This window comes from Pristiophorus japonicus, chromosome 1 (assembly GCF_044704955.1).
Source record: "Pristiophorus japonicus isolate sPriJap1 chromosome 1, sPriJap1.hap1, whole genome shotgun sequence".
NCBI lineage: Eukaryota > Metazoa > Chordata > Chondrichthyes > Pristiophoridae > Pristiophorus > Pristiophorus japonicus.
In genome coordinates this window covers 436,913,331-436,933,397 of record NC_091977.1, presented here as the reverse complement: position 1 = coordinate 436,933,397, position 20,067 = coordinate 436,913,331, and the positions used below count along the sequence as shown (strand labels likewise).

Genomic DNA, 20,067 nt, shown 5'->3' with positions numbered 1-20,067 from the left:
TCGGCCTTCAGCTGCCTGTAGAGCTGCTTTGCTGCTCCCGAATTGGGTTGCTGCTTTAAGTTCAGAAATGCTTTGTGCTTGCAGCTTATTAGCTCCTGGATCTCCTGGTCATACTCGTCAAACCAGTCTTGGTGTTTCCTGGTTGAGTGACCGAGCATCTCTTCGCAGGCGCTGGTTATAGAGGCCTCGAGGGATGACCAGGCGCTGTGGGCACTCTGCATCTCAGGGTCATCGAGGGTCGCCAGGTTGGCAGTGAGGCGCTGGCTGTGTAGGGCTTTCTTAACTGGGTCTTTGAGTGCCTCAGCATTGGTTTTCCTTTGGCATTGTTTCTGTTGCCGTCGCTGCTTTGGGGCTATATTGATGTTAATGATGGAGCAGATTAGGCAGTGGTCCATCCAGCAGTCGTCGGCTCCTGTCATGTCGCAGGTGATGTGTACGTCCTTGCGGTCCCTCGTTCATATGATGACGTAGTCGAGCAGATTCCAGTGTTTGGAGTGAGGGTGTTGCCATGATGCCTTGTACTTGTCCCTCTGACGGAACAAGGTGTTGGTGATGACAAGGTCATGTTCTAGGCATTTTGTCAGGAGCAGGGTACCCCTGGAGTTGGTTTCCCCTACCCGCGCTCTGTGTCCTTACTGACTCTGGCGTTGAAGTCGCCAAGGAGGATCAGACTGTCGTCCATAGGGACTCGGGACAGGGATTGGTCGAGGCTGGAGTAAAATTCCTCTTTGGTCTCATATGTTGTGTTGAGTGTTGGGAAGTACTCACTGATGACTGTGGCGCACTGGTTCCGGGCTAGGGTGAGCCGGAGAGTCATGAGACGTTCACTTATCCCTCGGGGGGAGTCTCTGAGAAGCCAATTCCATGGAGGTGAAGGTGTCACTTAGGGCGGTGATGTCGACATCGAAGCCTCTGAGTTCCCGGGCAATAATAGCAGTGTGAAGTTCCAGTCTGTCGCTGTTGGGGTTGTTCATGAGGGTCCTGACATTCCAGGTCCCGAACTTCTTTTTGAAGGGTGGAAGATGCCCGTGCGTGAGTTCTTTTAATATGGGGTGGCCGTTGCACACCGGCAACCACACGGGCTTAACAGAGCAAGGTCTTGGACCAGTGGCAAGGGGGTCTGAGACGACTGGGGACCAGGCTCTACTGTATAGGTCGAGTTGCCTATGGTGGGATGCGAGCCATAAGCTCAACGCTGAGCTGTACCTTTCGGAGAGATGGTGAGAGATCCGAGGTGTGGAGAGTGGGGGTGAGAGATTTGAGGTAATGCTTCCCTCTCCCAGGTTTTAGCCCCTGGCTGAGGGCAGGCATTGGGATGGTCAGAGATCCACTTCGTGAGAGAGGTCATGGAGGTCAGAGTGGCCGCCGCCATTGCAGGCACCACGTGTTCGACAAGGGCTCCGCAGGTGTGTGGGACCAGTGACCGGAGGGAAGCCAGAACGTTGCCGGAGGGAGGGAAGAATGTCGGCGGAGGGAGGGCAGAACGTCGCCGGAGGGAGGCCAGAATATCGCTGGAGGGAGGCCAGAATGACGCCGGAGGGAGGGCGGAGGGAGGGCAGAACGTCGCTGCAGGGAGGGCAGAGCGTGAGGGCGGAGGGAGGGCAGAACGTTGGCGGAGGGAGGGCAGAATGTCAATAGAGGGAGGGCAGAACGTCGGTGGAGGGAGGGCAGAATGTTACCGGAGGGAGGGCAGAATGTGAGGGCGGAGGGAAGGCAGAACGTGAGGGTAGAGGGAGGACATAACATCGCCAGAGAGAGGGCAGAACGTCAGTAGAGGGAGGGCAGAACGTCAGTAGAGGGAGGGCAGAATGTTACCGGAGGGAGGGCAGAACATCGGCGGAGGGAGGGCAGAACGTTGCCGGAGAGAGGGCAGAACGTCACTGGAGGGAGGGCAGAACATCAATAGAGGGAGGGCAGAACGTTGCCGGAGAGAGGGCAGAACGTCACTGGAGGGAGGGCAGAACGTCAATAGAGGGAGGGCAGAACGTTACCGGAGGGAGGGCAGAACATCGGCGGAGGGAGGGCAGAACGTTGCCGGAGAGAGGGCAGAACGTCACTGGAGGGAGGGCAGAAGGTCGGCAGAGGGAGGGCAGAATGTGAGGGCAGAGAGAGAAGGCAGGACCCAAACCTGTGGTCGGAGCTGGTTGGAGGCTGGGCGGATGCCGCCGGGGATCGAGTAGAGCAGCTGAGTCGGCTACATCCAGTGGGGGAGCGAAAGTCTTGGTAGCAGGAAGGTCGATTTGGATGGTAAATCCGGCGCCCACATATGGAGGTGAGGAGCAGGCATGGTTGGGGAATGGGCAGTGGGCTCAGGTAGTTGCCCTTGCAGCACAGATTTTAGGGGTAAAGAATTAATTTTAGGGGTAAGAAATGCACTCAGTATTCGGGCCAGGGGAAGCTTAAACAGTAGATAGGGGAGCGGGGGAGGAGAGATTGGGGGAGAAAGAATGAAGGATGGCAACGGATGGCCAGAGGTAAATTTGTTCAGGGAGAATTCCCTAGGGAACTGCCATCCCAGAGGCCACCTTGTCCATTGAAAGCTTCCTGCAGTCTACAACTTTCTTCCTCACTTCCTCACTATCAACACACGGCAAATTTTTGTATCATCTGCAAACTGCTTAATCATGCTCCCTACATTGAAATCATTGGTATATACTACAAAAAGCAAGAGATCTACTACTGAACCCTGTGGAACCCCACTGGAAATAGACGTCCAGTCACAAAAGCACCCGTCAACCATTACCCTGTGCTTCCTGCCTCTGAGTCAATTTTGGATCGAATTTTCTCTTGGGAGCCATGGGCTTTTACTTTTCTGACCAGTCTGCCATGTGGGACCTTGTTAAAATCCATGTAGACTACATCAAATGCACAATAGAGCAGGTTTACTTCGTCATTTAATCACCAATGTTCCTTGTAAGCTGCGTGGTCATGCAGGGCTCCAGGGGTCCCGTGCAGCCAGCTTGCCGGCTTTACAATAGGAAAATAATTACCTGGAAAATCTGTAATCATATGTAACATTTTGCAGTTTGGATGCTTTATTGAAACACAATTGTTTTGGCATCAAGGCCTCGATATTAAACACTCCCATGATGGGTGGGAGAGGGTTAGGGTAGGATTAGGGTTAGGATTGGGAGCGTTAAAATTAAAAGAACCAGGATCGCGTCCCCAACTGATCGAGAAAATGCCCGTTGCCGTTTGTAGGGCAGCAGGTTTCATGGCATGTGAGTGTCCTGCCCCTTAAGGATAAGGGATAAGCTCTAAGGATAAGGGGTAAGCCATTTAGGACCGAGATGAGGAGAAGCTTCTTCACCCAGAGAGTGGTGAACCTGTGGAATTCTCTACCACAGAAAGTTGTTGAGGCCAATTCACTAAATATATTCAAAAAGGAGTTAGATGTAATCCTTACTACTAGGGGGATCAAGGGGTATGGCGAGAAAGCAGGAATGGGGTACTGAAGTTGCATGTTCAGTCATGAACTCATTGAATGGCGGTGCAGGCTAGAAGGGCCGAATGGCCTACTCCTGCACCTATTTTCTATGTTTCTATGTTTCTATGTTTAACATATTTAAATCCGACTCTCACAGTGCAATTGGGAGCCTGATTTAAAATTACGGAGTGACTGCTGCCAATGAACCAGAAACTACCAGAGGCTGCCAGAATCTGATCAGTTACACCCAGTTTATGCCCGGTAATTGTATGTGGATGATAATGATTGCAGAAAATTTAGACCACTGATATTTTACAGGTCGATGACCAGTCCCTGCCCTTTTTCTACTTCACACAATTGCAGGGGTTTCCGAGGAGAGGGACGGTGTCCCACTCCCACCTGGAATAGAAACATAGAAACATAGAAACATAGAAAATAGGTGCAGGAGTAGGCCATTCGGCCCTTCTAGCCTGCACCGCCATTCAATGAGTTCATGGCTGAACATGCAACTTCAGTACCCCCTTCCTGCTTTCTCGCCATACCCCTTGATCCCCCTAGTAGTAAGGACTTCATCAAACTCCCTTTTGAATATATTTAGTGAATTGGCCTCAACAACTTTCTGTGGTAGTGAATTCCACAGGTTCACCACTCTCTGGGTGAAGAAGTTTCTCCTCATCTCGGTCCTAAATGGCTTACCCCTTATCCTTAGACTGTGACCCCTGGATCTGGACTTCCCCAACATTGGAAACATTCTTCCTGCATCTAACCTGTCTAAACCCATCAGAATTCTAAACGTTTCTATGAGGTCCCCTCTCATTCTTCTGAACTCCAGTGAATACAAGCCCAGTTGATCCAGTCTTTCTTGATAGGTCAGTCCCACCATCCCGGGAATAGATGCATTTAAATACCCTGCTAATGAAACAGGACTGATATCATTATGCAACCTGCCTCATTTTACTAGGGCGCCACCTGTCAGAGACCTGGCATTGCATTATCACATTGCTGTCTGTGGGACCTTGCTGTGTGCAAATTGGCTGCCGCATTTCCTACATGACAACAGTGTCTTCACTTCAAAAATATTTCATTGACTGTAAAGCACATTGCCATGAAAAGCACTACACAGTGGAGTGGAGTGAATGCACAGTGGGAAATTTGCTCTGTGTGCTATGTGTAACAAAATAGTAAACTGTTTATGATTTTGTCACACATGGACAGTGCATACTGCACATGGAAATCTTCCCTCAGTGTGTGTCATCAGGCTACTTGATCTTGCAGATATAGCAATGAGTCAAATTTTACTCTTACATCATGTCAAAACACATGCAGTTTCCTGCTGGGAGTCATTGGATAGCAATCTGGATACTCTGTATACTCGTGATAAATGCATCCACTGAACTATTAAAGTGTTGGAAATAACATTTTGTAATCAATTTTAAAATGTTCCTATTTCTCTCTGCAATTGTCACTGCGAATTAATGTTGCTTCATAGAATCATAGAATCACTTACTGCCATGCCTTAAGTACGACGTGCTTAGCAAGCATTGGCAAGCAAGATGCAGGCTCCAGCTGTGGTATTTAAAGGGATCATCAGCAACTACTTGCACTGTCAAGGTGCTAGAAATAACATTTTGTAATCAATTTTAAAATGTTCCTATTTCTCTCTGCAGTTATCACAGCGAATAAATGTTAATAGAATCATACAACACAGGAGGCCTTTGAATGAGTTATCCAATTAGTCCCACTCCCAGCTTTCCCCAGAGCCCTGCAAATCTTTCATTTTCAAGTATATATCCAATTCCCTTTTGAAAGTTGCTATTAAATCTGCTTCCACCATCCTTTCAGGCAGCGCATTGCAGATCATAACAACTCGTTCTTTAACTCATTTCATTAACCATGTAACTATTTTTAATAATATAACTCACAAAAAAACTTTTCTGTGGCTTTCTGTGAGAATCGGAGTGAAATGCATTAAATCATCTGTGATAATCGTGTAGATAACTACTGTTATCAAGTATTGAACAGAGATGTGTAGATTTAACTTCTGTGATTATGTTGGTTTCTCAATAGTGTAAGCAACGCACACTTTAAAGCACTAGACCAGTTTTAAAAAAGTAAACCTTTTTATTTATATATATATATAAAAGAAATACAAAATTTCAACACAATGAAAATGTTATTATGGCAATTCAGTTTTTTCTGAGACTTCGACCTGTGTCACTGCTTCAGGTACATTGGAAGTAAGTAATGTCCTTCTGTTGTAGTGTCCCTTAATTATGCCAGAGTTGTTATTTTCATTCAGAATTTGTTTTTGTTTTTGTCTGTTTAAAGACTGTACGAGTCCGAGGACAACAGCAGCTAATGAGTATTGACCGGTTAGCTTTCTTGGTTGCATGATAAGTGGATTTGGCTGAACTCTTCCCAGAAGAAAATATGTTTTAATCTTTCCTTCTTGTTCACTTATCCCTTTGACATATATTTCACCTCTGTACTCAAAGGCAAATCCTTTGTCCTTCAGGATAAGATACGTATCTTCAGGCACTTGAATTTTGCCACTAATGCCTGTGCTATCCATGCGGCTTGCTAAGTTTACAGTTTTACCCCAGATATCGTATTGAGGCTTCTTAGCGCCAATAACCCCGGCAACGACTGAGCCATGACTAATACCTGAAAATAAATGTGCATTACCAAGTAAATTATTCAAATAATTGAACGCATTAACTCCTGCAGAGATGCTATTTAATGTCATGGCAACATAATTACATTCATCACGAACCCCACCCCATCTCCACTCCCCACACACAGTTTACTTATCTTTTCTCCTGAAGATACTGACTTATGATAGAGTAAAACATCACAGGTACTAGTAGCCCTCCAAAAGCCTTATCAAAGTGGCTATTCTTCATGAGCCCAAACAATGAGCATTGGCAGGCTATCTCATCGTGGAACACATTAGAGCTGAGCTCAATCTAGTCCTCACCTGATTACCAGACCCATGTACTTTCCAGCAGAGATCGATGAATAGCGATCATGAGCAGAACCTTGGCTGATTTTTTTAGCTAAGCTAGGCACTGAGTCCAATTACTTTTCCAAGAAATTCAGCACAGACCAGGGATCAAACCGAGAACATTCCTGTGCTGTATTGCTCAGTACCTCAGTGTGATACTCGGTGATGCTTGCACTTAGTCATCAGGGGAACTTATTAACTATTATTTAAAGAGAAAAGAGGGAACAAGAAAACCATCATCTACAAATTTCTCACAGTAACATTCCCAAGGCACATGTTATATGATTAAACTTAATATGAAAATAATAGAAGTTTGACAAAATGGAACCACTTTACTAAGAATCAATGATTAAATCTTTGTTCCAGACTACATAGTAAATGCCTTCAATATATATATCAACATATTGATCTCAGAGCAAAGAAAGACATGAATTAAAATCATTTGTAGCACAATATATCCATTAATTTGAATTTATATTATTTTTGGAAACTATTCCAGTAAGTATAGCAAAACCCTCTGAAATTTGACCAAAAAAAAATCAAAACCACAATCTGCATTTCAGGAATATCTTGCTATTCTCAAATAGATGTTTTATGGAGTACATATTACCTACCACTATGTGTCACTATAATGCTTTATAAATGACAGTGTCAGGTGGAAATAAGAATCAAATGTGTGAATGAATGAATTAAAAAACATTGGCCGAGAAATTGGGTGGTTTATTGCCACCCATTACTGCCGTAATCGGGCAAAATAACGGCGGCCGCCAGCTGCTGGCAGGTCCTGCGGCGGCCACAAATTTTGGATCACTGGCAGCACTGCCGAAAGCAGCAATCGTGAAAATCATTGAAATGAAGCAGATTGTGATGTTAGTGATTGTGCAACGTTCACTTGACACCCGATCTGCGGGTTTGGACTTCGCCACTCCCCTTACTGCCATGCCATAAGTACGATGAGCTGAGCAAGCGTTGACAAGCAGAAAGGAAACTCCAACTGTGGTATTTAAAGGAATCATCAGCAACTGTTTGTTCAGTTTGACTAGCTCTGTACAACTTTCTGCAACTCCAGCAGCTTTATAAACTTATTGCAAGGTTCTAAGGTAACAGGAAGTGCTGCTGAAAGTGGAGAAGGCCTTCATTATTATTTAAAGGCTTCTGCTCACAACCCTTGTTCACGGTCATGGCGGCTCTACTGGCAATCTCCTTTGCACTCGTGATCTTCAGGAGAGGGAGCGGTGGCAGCCAAGAAAACGAGAAGATGCGCACAGGAGGAGGAGCAGAGCGATGAGGCCTTATCCACGTAAGGACTTCCGAGAGCATTTCTCTTATATCCCACTTAAGCCAGGAGCAGTATATTAGGAGGCTACGCTTCACCAAGGAGGTAGTCACATAACTCTGCCACCTCTTGTAACCAGACCTACTGCCTGAGAGCAGGGTGAACATGGTTCTCCCAGCGGCAGTCAAGGTCACCGTGGCCCTCAATTTCTTCACCAGCAGATACTTCCAGTCTACAGCAGGAGAATAGCTAACATCTCACAGTTCACCGTCCATCACTGCATCTGTGAGGTCATTGAGGCTCTCTACACCAGGATAAGGGACTACGTTTTCTTCTATCTGAGCAGAGAGAAGCAGGACGAGCGTTCATGTGGCTTTGCCAGGATAGCGGGCTTCCCTATAGTGCAAGGTGCCATCGACTGCACACACGTGGCTTTGCAGGCACCATATGACAATTCTGAGATGTTCCATAAAGGCAAAGGCTACCACTCATAATGTGCAGTTGGTGTGCGACCAAGCCCAGCAACAGTTTCGCTCGGGAGGAGCACACCAGTGCATACTGGAGCAGGTGCCCCATTTTGGTCTTAGTCTGCTGCATGCTTCACAACTTCGACATCGTGAGGGCACAGCCTTTGTCACCAGGGATTGCAGGACCACCTGGGATTGTGGAACGAGGGGGGACGAGGAGGAGGAGAGAAAGGAAGAGGAGCAAGAGGAAGAGGACTAGGAGGGAGAGAGAAGGCAGGTAACCAATCCCCCTTCAGCCAGGGCTGGGTGGCTTCAGTAGAGGTTGCTCAGATCTCTGCCCTGACTGCGGAGATGCTTTTGGTCTCTGCTTGCTGGGTTTTGAAGCCCCTAAAGGCCCAGCCAAAGACGGGAGATGTGGCACCATTTCGGGTACAGGGTGAGCCGGAGGCAATGGCTGAGAAATGGGAGCACCTTGAGTGGAGTTCCCACTTTCATGTCCCTTTCACCATCATCCCTCTCCTGGGCCAATGCCACAGCACTCCGACCTCTCTGCTGAAAACCAGCTTGGTGGAGAGCAGTGATACATTGTAAGGCCACCTGTTTAGGGCAGCAAATATCTGCACAGCCGCGGTCATAAGAACATAAGAAATAGAAGCAGGAGTAGGCCATACGGTCCCTTGAGCCTGCTCCGCCATTTAATAAGACTGTGGCTGGTCTGATCATGGACTCAGCTCCACTTCCCTGCCATTCCTCATAACCCTTTATTCCCTTATCGCTCAAAAATCTGTCTATCTCCGCCTTAAATATATTCAATGACCCAGCATCCACGGCTCTCTGGGGCAGAGAATTCCACAGATTTACAACTCTCCTCATTAAATGGGCAGCCCCTTATTCTGAGACTATGCCCCCTAGTTTTAGTTTCCGCTATGAGTGGAAATATCCTCTCTGCATCCACCTTGTCGAGCCCCCTCATTATATGTTTCGATAAGATCACCTCTCATTCTTTTGAACTCCAATGAGTATAGGCCCAACCTCCTCAACCTATCTTCATAAGTCAACCTCCTCATCTCCGGAATCAACCTAGTGAACCTTCTCTGAATAGCTTTCAATGTAAGTATATCCTTCCTTAAATACAGAGACCAAAACTGTATGCAGTACTCAATGTATGGCCTCACTAATACCCTGTACAGTTGTAGCAGGACTTCTCTGCTTTTATATTCTATCTCCCTTGCAATAAAGGCCAACGTTTCATTTGCCTTCCTGATTATTTGCCGTACCTGCATATTAACTTTTTGTGTTTCATGCACAAGGACCTCCAGGTCCCTCTGTACTGCAGCACTTTGCAATTTTTCTTCATTTTAAATTATAATTTGCTTTTCTATTTTTTCTGCCAAAGTGAATAACCTCACATTTTCCCACATTGTACTCCATCTGTCAAATTTTTGCCCACTCACTTAGCCTGTCTATATCCCTGTGCAGATTTTTTGTGTCTATTTCACAATTTGCTTTGCCACTCATATTTGTATCATCAACAAACTTGGCTACATTACACTCGGTTCCTTCATCCAGGTCAATATAGATTGTAAATAGTTGAGTCCCCAGCTCCGATTCCTAAAGCACCCCATTAGTTACTGTTTGTCAACTGGAAAATTACCCGTTTATCCCGACTCTCTGTTTTCTGTCAGTAAGCCAATCCTCTATCCATGCTAATATACTACCTCCAACCCTTTGAACTTTTATCTTGTGCAGTAACCTTTTACGTGGCACCTTATTGAATGCCTTCAGGAAATCCAAATACACTACATCCACTGGTTCCCCCTTATACTCCCCGCTCATTATATCCTCAAAGAACTCCAGCAAATTTGTCAAACACGATTTCCTTTTCATAAAACCATGCTGACTCTGCTTGATTGAATTATGAATTTCCAAATGTCCTGCTACTACTTCCTTAATAATGGACTCCAGCATTTTCCCAATGACAGATGTAAGGCTAACCGGTCTATAGTTTCCTGCTTTCTGTCTGCCTCTTTTTTTAAATAGGGTCGTTACATTTGCAGTTTTCCAATCCGCTGGTCTGCATGAACTCATTTGAGAGCTATGCTTGAAGCTCTGTGGAGGTGCCCTCTCTCCATGGCAGACATTCTCACAATTTGTCAAGGGAAAGTCGTGTCTGACTAACTTGATTGAATTTTTCGAGGAGGTAACCAGGAGGGTCAATGAGGACAGTGTGTATGATATAGTGTATATGGATTTTAGCAAAGCTTTTGATAAGGTCCCACATGGCAGTCTGGTCACGAAAGTAATAGCCCATGGGATCCAGGGCAAAAGTGGCAAGTTGGATCCAAAATTGGCTCGGAGGCAGGAAGCAAAGAGTAATGGTTGATGGATGTTTTTGTGACTGGTAGGCTGTATCCAGTGGAGTTCCGCAGGGCTCAGTGCTGGGGACCTTGCTTTTTGTGGTATCTATCAATGATTTGGACTTAAATGTTGGGGTATGATTAAGAAGTTTGCAGATGACACTAAAATAGGCTGTGTGGTTGACAATGAAGAAGAAAGCTGCAGACTGCAGGAAGAGATCAATGTACTGGTGAGGTGGGCAGAACAGTGGCAAATGGAATTCAATCTGGTTAAGTGTGAAATGTATTTGGGGAAGTTTAACAAGGCAAGGGAATACACATTAAATGGTATGACACTGAAATGTGTAGAGGAACAGAGGGACCTTGGAGTGCAGGTCCACAGATCTCTGAAGGTAGCAGGCCAGGTAGATAAGGTGGTCAAGAAGGCATATGGAATACTTGCTTTTATAAGTCGAGGTATGGAATACAAGAGCAAGGAGGTCATGCTTGAACTGTATAAAACACTGGTTAGGTCGCAGCTGGAGTACTGTGTGCCGTTCTGGTCACCACATTGCAGGAAAGATGTGATTGCACTGGAAAGGGTGCAGAGGAGATTTACAAGAATGTTGTCTGGACTGGAGAATTTTGGCTATGACGAAAGATTGGAGATGCTCGGTCTGTTTTCTTTGGAACAGAAGAGGTTGAGGGGAGACCTGATGGAGGTGTATAACGTAATGAGGGACCTGGATAGAATGGATAGGAAGGACCTGTTTCCCTTGGCAGAGGGATCAACCTGGGGGCATAGATTTAAAGTAATTGTGGGGAGGTTTAGAGGAGATTTGAGGGGACATTTCTTCACCCAGAGGGTGGTGGGAGTCTGGAACTCACTGCCTAAAAGGGTGGTAGGTGCAAAAACTTTCACCACATTTAAAAAATACTTGGATGTGCACTTAAAGTGCTGTAAACTACAGGGCTACGGACCAAGAGCTGGAAAGTGGGATAATGCTGGATAGTTCTTGGTCGGCCAGCGCAGACACAGTGTGCTGAAATGGCTTCCTTCTGTGCTGTAAATTTCTATGATTCTATTAATTCACTGCACCACCAATCCACTAGTGATCGAGTTGGACTCCTCCATTCTCTCTGCTATTGTGGAGAGTGTGTGCAGGGCACGTCTGTCAATACCTGGCCAAGTTGCTGATGCACCTCTAGCATTCTCCTTCTCAATGGTAGCCCCCGGTGTTCAGCATTTGTGTCCAGCTGAGCAGAGCTTGGAGAGGATTGTATCCCTGACACGATTTGCCACAGCTGTCCATTACCAGTGTCTGCTTGTGCTCACTTGTGAGGTGTGAATCACCAGGTGAAAATTCAAATTACTGTCTAACTGGACCCACCAACATATGAGTATCTGCACTGTTGTATATCTTGTGATGGTGCACCCTCAGAAGGAATGAGGTCCTCTGAGGAATTGCCATCATGGATGTCCGGCGCCATTTGCTCTATGAAGGCCCTGGAAGAAAAAAGAAAGGGATATGATTTTGTTGTGGCAAAGTCACAATATTGACAATCACCATACTCAGTCTTCTCATGGTACAGTCATTGATGAAATAAAGTCATAATATTTGTGCCGAGATATTTGTAATTCCGTGACCAGCTATCTGTGAGCCCTTTGTCTCTCCATCTCCGAATGAGAGGGACGCAGATGTGCCAGTTATGTCTAGGACCTCCTCCTCTGCATCAGCGAGCACCATATGTGACAGCCCACCTCCAGTCCTCTCCCTCTGCCTTGCGTGTTGCATTTTCTTTTCCTTCAAGGGGCAAAAAGACAGACCTGTGTGTGAAGGTCAGGTATTACTTGGGGGATGCAGTGCATTTGGTGATTGTGACTATGAGACAAATCACATTGCATAAGGATTGAGGTGAGTGGCAACGCTTGATGGATATATGGGAGGTGATGAAGTGCTTAAAAAGTGAGGGCTGGTGCCGCTGAGATTTGACTGGATGTGAAGTATGATGTGATGGAGTATGCTTAGCAAGACAGTGGAGTGGGCAGCTTAAAGCACAGGATGTAGTTGAATCAGCAAATGTACTCACGTTTCTTGACCTAGTTAGGTCATTAAACTGCTTCCTACATTGCATCCAAGATCAGAGTGCAACGCTGCTGCTGCTCACCTCCTCAGCTATCTCCAACCACATCTTCTTGGTGAGAGCAGCAGGTTCCTTCCTCCCATTGCTGGGGAAAATTATGTCTCTCCTGCTCCTGACTGCTCCCAGCAATAATTCAAGCGAAGCATTATTGAACTTGGTGCTGCCCTTGCTGCATGTCCATCATCCATCCTGAACTCCTCCAATTTCCATTCTTGCATTGTCACTTTAAATACAGCCGAGATCGCATCAAACAGGTACGCATCATGCCCGCTGCGCAGCTTGGGGACGCGAAACCCGGAAGTTAAAATTAATAATTATAATTGAGCTTAGATCGCAGATTCCGACCTGCTGCTTTTACTACCGGGTTTTGCCGATGCAATTCCACCCTTCACTACTCAGAAGCTGCTTTCATAGTAATATCGGGGCCTATATATCAGATTCATAGTAATATTGGGGCCTATATGTCAGGTTCATAGTAATATTGGGGCCTATATATCAGGTAAGTACGTAAGAACGTAAGACAGCAACTTCACGCCATTCCATGTATTTCAATGGTGAGTCTCTCGGTGGGATACCATTCTCACACAGCTTTTGGAGGAGTAGGGCATCTCGGACAGCAACTTCCTGATTTATGTAATTAACTGCACATGTGCGGTCACTGGAAGTTGCTGTCCGATTTTATCGTTAATAACAGTGAGCCCTGTTAGCCTCACCATTGATAATCCGACCCATTAAGTAGCTCATTGTCGTGGCAATAGCGGAGACCTTGCTCAAATAAGGGCAGGGTTGGGTACGAAATATTCCGGGATATAAGGTGTTTGGGAAAGGTAGCGAAGGAAAAAAGGAGGTGGAATGACAATATTGATTAAGAAGAATATTACAGTGCTAGCGAGAGAGGATGTCCTGGAGGGGTTAAGGACAGAATCTATTTGGTTAGAGTTAAGAAACAATAAAGGTGTCATTACACTACTAGGTCTATTCTATAGGCCACCTTCTGAGAAGGATATAGAGGTGCAAATTTGCAGGAAAATTATAGAGAGGTGCAAGAACTATAGAGTAGTGATAACGAGGAACTTCAATTATACTAATATAGACTGGGATAGTAATAGTGTAAAGGGATGAGAGGGGGGGAAATATTTCTGAAGTGTGTTCAGAAGAACGTTTTTGAACAGAATATTTCAGATCCAACGAGGAAAGAGGCATTGCTGGATCTGGTTCTGTGGAATGAGATGGATCAAGTAGAGCAAGTGTCAGTAGGGGAACATTTAGAGAACAGTGATATTAGTATCATAAGGTTTAGAATAACTATGGAAAAGGACAAGGAGCAATCTAGAGTAAAAATACTTAATTGGAGGAAGGCCAATTTCAATGGGTTGAGAATGGATCTGGCTCGGGTAAAATGGAATCAAAGAGTGGCAGGCAAAACGGTAATTGAACAATACGCTGCCTTTAAAGAGGAGATGGTTTGGGTACAGTCGATGTACATTCCCATGCTGGGGAAAGGTAAGGCAACCAAAGCCAGAGCTCCCTGGATGACAAAAGAATTCGAGAGTAAGATTAAGCAGAAAAAGGGGGCACATGACAGATGTCAGGTTGCGAATAAAAGTGAGAACTAGGCTGAATATGGAAAGTTAAGAGGGGAAGTGAAAAAGGAAATAAGAGGGCAAAGAGTATGAGAATAGACTGGCAGATAACATAAAAAGGAATCCAAAAGTCTTCTAAGGGCATATAAATAGTAAATGGATAGTGTCATGTATCTTACATTATTATATATAACTGTATCCTAACATGCTATACATGACTGTAATAAGATATGACCTGTAACCACCAGCATACCTTACCACCAGGGGTGCACTTGCAAGAGACAGGTATATAAGGACAGGTCTCAGGCAAGTGCAGCATTTCCAGAGCTGTGAAATAAAGGTGCAGGTCCAGAATGACCTTGACTTCACTACATGCCTCATGTGAATCTATACTGAGGGGACAGGACTTTACAGTGGCGACGAGGATGGGATTACAGAATCCACAGAATGGCTAACAACAGATCAGATGAAAAGTTCAATGCGGGAGACAATTCAAGTGTGATGTTATGTATTGATGTGTGTATCGTCCTGGTACCTTAAATGTAATGTAAGCACAATGCTACACCACAGAGGGCGCTGTGGTGGGAAACCTGAAAGTACCTGCAACAGGCACAATAAAAGGCTGACCACCACACCTGAGAGGCACTCTGGAGCTGAACAATAAAGGACGAAGGTCACAGCAGTTAGATTTACACCAGACCGTGTGGAGTCAATGATTTGTGTGCTACATACACCACATTGGCGACAAGGAAGCGTACGAACTCCATGCAACCATGGCTACTCTGGGCTCGCTAAAGGATTTTACCGTGGGCAATGATTGGAAGGCCTTCACAGAAAGGCCCGAGTGCTACTTCACAGCAAACGACCTGACGGAGGACACGGACGCAATGAGAGATAAACGTAAGGCGATATTGCTCTCCAGTTGTGGAGATGAGGTTTACTTTCTTGTCAGGGATTTGCTGTGACAGACCAGGCACAGACAACTGTGCCGACGCGCTCAGCAGGCTGCCCCTGGCGACCACGGAAGGGTCTGATGAACAGGACTGTGAGATAGTCATGGCAATCAATGCCTTTGAGTCCACAGGTTCGCCCATGACGGCTCGCCAAATCAGAGCCTGGACGGCCAGCGACCCCACGTTATCCTTAGTAAAAAGATATGTCCTAACCGGTGACTGGGCAGAGGCTCGCGATGCCTGCCCCGAGGAATTAAAACCCTTTCACAGGCACATGCATGAGCTATCACTACAAGCAGACTGCCTGATGTGGGGCAGCCGAGTAGTCATGCCTCTGCCAGGCAGAGAGGCATTTGTCCGGGAGCTCCACAGCAAGCACCCGGAGATCTTTCTCATGAAGGCCATAGCCAGATCCCACGTCTGGTGGCCTGGTATTGACTTGGAGCTCTGCGTCCGAAGGTGCATCATTTGTGCCCAACTCAGCAATGCCCCCAGGGAGGCTCCACTGAGCCCCTGGCCCTGGCCGACCAAACCGTGGTCGCGGGTGCATGTAGACTGTGCGGGCCCATTCATGGGCAAAATGTTCCTCGTAGTTGTAGATGCATTTTCAAAGTGGATCGAATGCACCATTTTAAACTCGAGTACAACCTCCACCACTGTGGAGAGCCTCGCAACCATGTTTGCAATGCACGGAATCCCTGACATATTGGTCAGTGACAATGGTCCGTGCTTCACCAGCGCAGAATTCCAAGACTTTAGAATTGACCATGGCATAAATCACGTCAAGACGGCACCGTTCAAGCCGGCCTCCAACGGCCAGGTGGAGAGAGCAGTGCAAATCATTAAACAAGGCATGCTTAAAATCCAAGGTCCCACGCCTGTCGCAACTGCTGCTGGCATACAGATCTCGTCTGCACTCACTGACTGGGATCCCCCCCGCGCAACTGTTGATGAAAAGGACTTTAAAAACAAGGCTCTCATTAATCCTCCCAGACATGCATGAAATCGTTGAGGCAAAGCGCCGTAAGCTGACTGAGTACCATGACAGAAATTCGAGGGGGAGATGAAATGAGATAGGGGACAAAGTGTTTGTACTAAACTATGGCAGGGGTCCCAAATAGCTTGCAGGGACAGTAACGGGCAAGGAAGGAAACAGGCTACTGGTAGTACAAATGGACAATGGCAAAACCTGCCGGAGGCATGTAGACCAAGTCAAAAGCAGATTTACCAACAACACTGCGGAACCAGAGGCAGACTACAATGTGGAACTCGCACCACACCTGGTGGACAGACAGAAGGAACAACCTGAGGAAAGGGCAATCCCAGGCGAGTCAACAACAATCACACCAATCGAAACAGACAGCCCAGGCGAGATACCAGCAACCACACCCAAAGAAAAACAGACACCAAGGCAAACAACTGAACCACAACTCAGATGCTCCACGCGAAAGTGTAGACCTGAGAGACTGAACCTATAAAGACAATAAGACCTTGGGGGAGTGTGATGTCATGTATCTTACATTATGAAATATAACTGTATCCTAACATGCTATATTTGACTGTAATAAGATATGACCTGTAACCACCAGCATACCTTACCACCAGGGCTGCACTTGCAAGAGAGAGGTATATAAGGAGAGGTCTCAGGCAAGTGCAGCATTTCCAGAGCTGTGAAATAAAGGTGCAGGTCCAGAGTGACCTTGACTTCACTACATGCCTCGTGTGAATCTGTACTGAGGGGACAGGACTTTACAGATAATAAGAGAAGAGGTGGGGCTGAGTAGAGACCAAAAAGACCTACACATGGAGGTAGAGCCCATGGCTGATGTACTAAATGAGTACTTTGCATCTGTCTTTACCAAGGACGAAGTTGCAGCCAAAGTCACAGTGAAAGAGGAGGTTGTTAAGATACTGGATGGGCTAAAAATTGATAAAGCGGAGGTACAAGAAAGGCTGTCTGTAATTAAAGTAGGTTAGTCACCAGGACTGGATGGGATACATCCTGGGATGCTGAGGGAAGTTAAGATGGAAATTGAGGAGGTACTGGCTACAATCTTCCAATGAGGAAGGACATTCTTGCTATTGAGGGAGTGCAGCGAAGGTTCACCAGACTGATTCCTGGGATGGCGGGACTGACATATCAAGAAAGACTGGATCAACTGGGCTTGTATTCACTGGAGTTCAGAAGAATGAGAGGGGATCTCATAGAGACGTTTAAAATTCTGACGGATTTAGACAGGTTAGATGCAGGAAGAATGTTCCCAATGTTGGGGAAGTCCAGAACCAGGGGTCACAGTTTAAGGATAAGGGGTAAGCCATTTAGGACTGAGATGAGGAGAAACTTCTTCACCCAGAGAGTGGTGAACCTGTGGAATTCTCTACCACAGAAAGTTGTTGAGGCCAATTCACGAAATATATTGAAAAAGGAGTTAGATGTAGTCCTTACTACTAGGGGGATCAAGAGGTATGGTGAGAAAGCAGGAATGGGGTACTGAAGTTGCATGTTCAGCCATGAACTCATTGAATGGTGGTGCAGGCTCGAAGGGCTGAATGGCCTACTCCCGCACCTACTTTCTATGTTTCTATGTCTATGTTTAATGCTCCTTAGATATGGGGGATGGGGGTGGCGGGGGTGGGGTGGGCGGGGGGGGGGAGTGGCTGCCAGAGGACTGGAGAATTGCAAATGTTCAAAAAAAGATGCAAGGATAAAGCCAGTAACTACAGGCCAGTCAGTTTAACCTCGGTGGTGGGGAAGCTTTTCGAAACAATAATCTGGGACAAATTTAAGAGTTACTTGGATAGGAGTGAATTAATTAAGAAAAGCCAGCATGGATTTGTTAAAAGCAAATTGTGTTTGACTAATTTGATTAAGCTTTTTGATGAGGTACATAGAGGGTTATAAAACACTGGTTCGGCTTCAACTGGAGTATTGTGTCCAATTCTGGGCACCGCACTTTAGGAAGGATGTGAAGGCCTTATAGAAGGTGCAGGAAATATTTACAAGAATGGTTCCAGGGATGAGGGCTTCAGTTTCATGGATAGACTGGAGAAGCTGGAGTTGTTTTCCTTAGAGCAGAGAAGGCTGAGAGGAGATTTCGGGAATGGTCGCATAGTGGTAACGTCATTGGACTGGTTATCCAGAGGCCTGGATTAATGATCCAGAGACATAAGTTCAAATCCCACCATGGCAGCTGAGGAATTTAAATTCAGTTAATTAAATACATCTGGAATAAAAAACTAGTATCAGTAATGGTGACCATGAAACTACCGGATTGTCATAAAAACCCATCTGGTCACAAATGTCCTTTAGGGAAGGAACTCTGCCGTCCTTATCCGGTCTGGCCTATATGTGACTCCAGACCCACAGCAATGTGGTTGGCTCTTAACTGACCTCTTAAATGGCCTAGCAAGCCACTCAGTGCAAAACCGCGATGAAAAACAATAATAAGAATAAAACCGGATGGACCACCTAGCATTGACCTCGGCATCAGCTACGGACACAACAACGGCGCACCCAGCCTAGTTGATCCTGCAAAGTCCTTCTCCCCAACATCTGGGGACTTATGCCAAAATTGAGAGAGCTGTCCCACAGACTAGTCAAGTCAAGCCTGACATAGTCATTCACACAGATTCATTCCTTTCAGCGAATGACCCATACTTCTCCATCGCCATCCCTGGGTATGTCCTGTCCCACTGGCAGGACAGACCCACCAGGGTTAATGGTATACAGTCGGGAAGGAGTGGCCTTGGGAGTCCTCAATATTGACTCTGTACCCCCCTGAAGTCTCAAGGCTTCAGGTCAAGCACGGGCAAGGAAAACTCCTGCTGATTACCACTACCGCCCTCTCTCAGCTGCTGAATCAGTACTCCTCCATATTGAACACCACTTGGAAGAAGCATTGAGAGTCGCAAGGGCACAGAATGTACTCAGGATGGGGGACTTCAATGTCCATCATCAAGAGTGGCTCGGTAGCAGCAGTACTGACCAAGCTGGCCGAGTCCTGAAGGACATAGCTGCCAGAGTGAACCTGTAGCAGGTGGTGAGAGAACCAACACGAGGGAAAAACCTACATGACCTCATCCTCACCAATCTACCTGCCACAGATGCATCTGTTCATTGGTAGCATTGGTAGCAGGGACCACCGCAGACATTGTGGACACGAAGACCCATCTTCACACTGAGGACACCATCCATCGTGTTGTATGGCACGACCACCATGCTAAATGGGATCAATTCAGAACAGATCCAGCAGCTCAAAACTGGGCATCCATGAGGCACTATGGGCCATCAGCAGCAGCAGAATTGCATTCCACCACAATCTGTAACCTCATGGTCCGGCATACCCCTCACTCCACCATTACCATCAAGCCAGGGGACCAACCCTGGTTCAATGAAGAGTGTAGAAGTGCATGCAAGGAGCAACACCAGGTGTACCTAAAAATGAGGTGCCAACCTGGGAAAGCTGCAACACAGGACAACATGCATGCTAAAAAGTGGAAGCAGCATGCTATAGATAAGGCTAAGCGATCCCACAACCAATGTATCAGCTTAAAGCTCTGTAGTCCTGCTACATCCAAGCATGAATGGTGGTGGACCATTAAACAACTAACAGGAGGAAGACGCTCCATGAATCTCCCCATTCTCAATGATGGCGGAGCCTAGCACCCTGTTCATTACATCCTCAAAGAGCTCCAACAAATTTGTCAAACATGACTTCCCCTTTGTTATGTATGTAAAACTGTAAATACCATGTCCAACCACCAGAGGGCTTATCCTCTGGTGTCCCAAGGGATCCCACAATCCCAATGGGAGCACCTGTATATAAGGAGACCTTACAGGCTGGAGTGGCACTCTGAGATCTGTAATAAAAGATTA

General features: G+C 46.3%; 1 protein-coding gene across 1 annotated transcript in view; it reads right to left on the bottom strand.

Moving 5' to 3' along the window:
• Positions 1 to 5,603: 5,603 nt before the first annotated feature.
• The window catches only part of adcy8 (adenylate cyclase 8 (brain)), a 201,221-nt gene continuing 186,757 nt past the window's right edge, over positions 5,604 to 20,067 (bottom strand). Inside the window, exon 18 of the mRNA XM_070876004.1 lies at positions 5,604 to 6,091. Coding sequence (XP_070732105.1) covers positions 5,604 to 6,091 — 488 coding nt within the window. The remainder of the gene's footprint in view (positions 6,092 to 20,067) is intronic.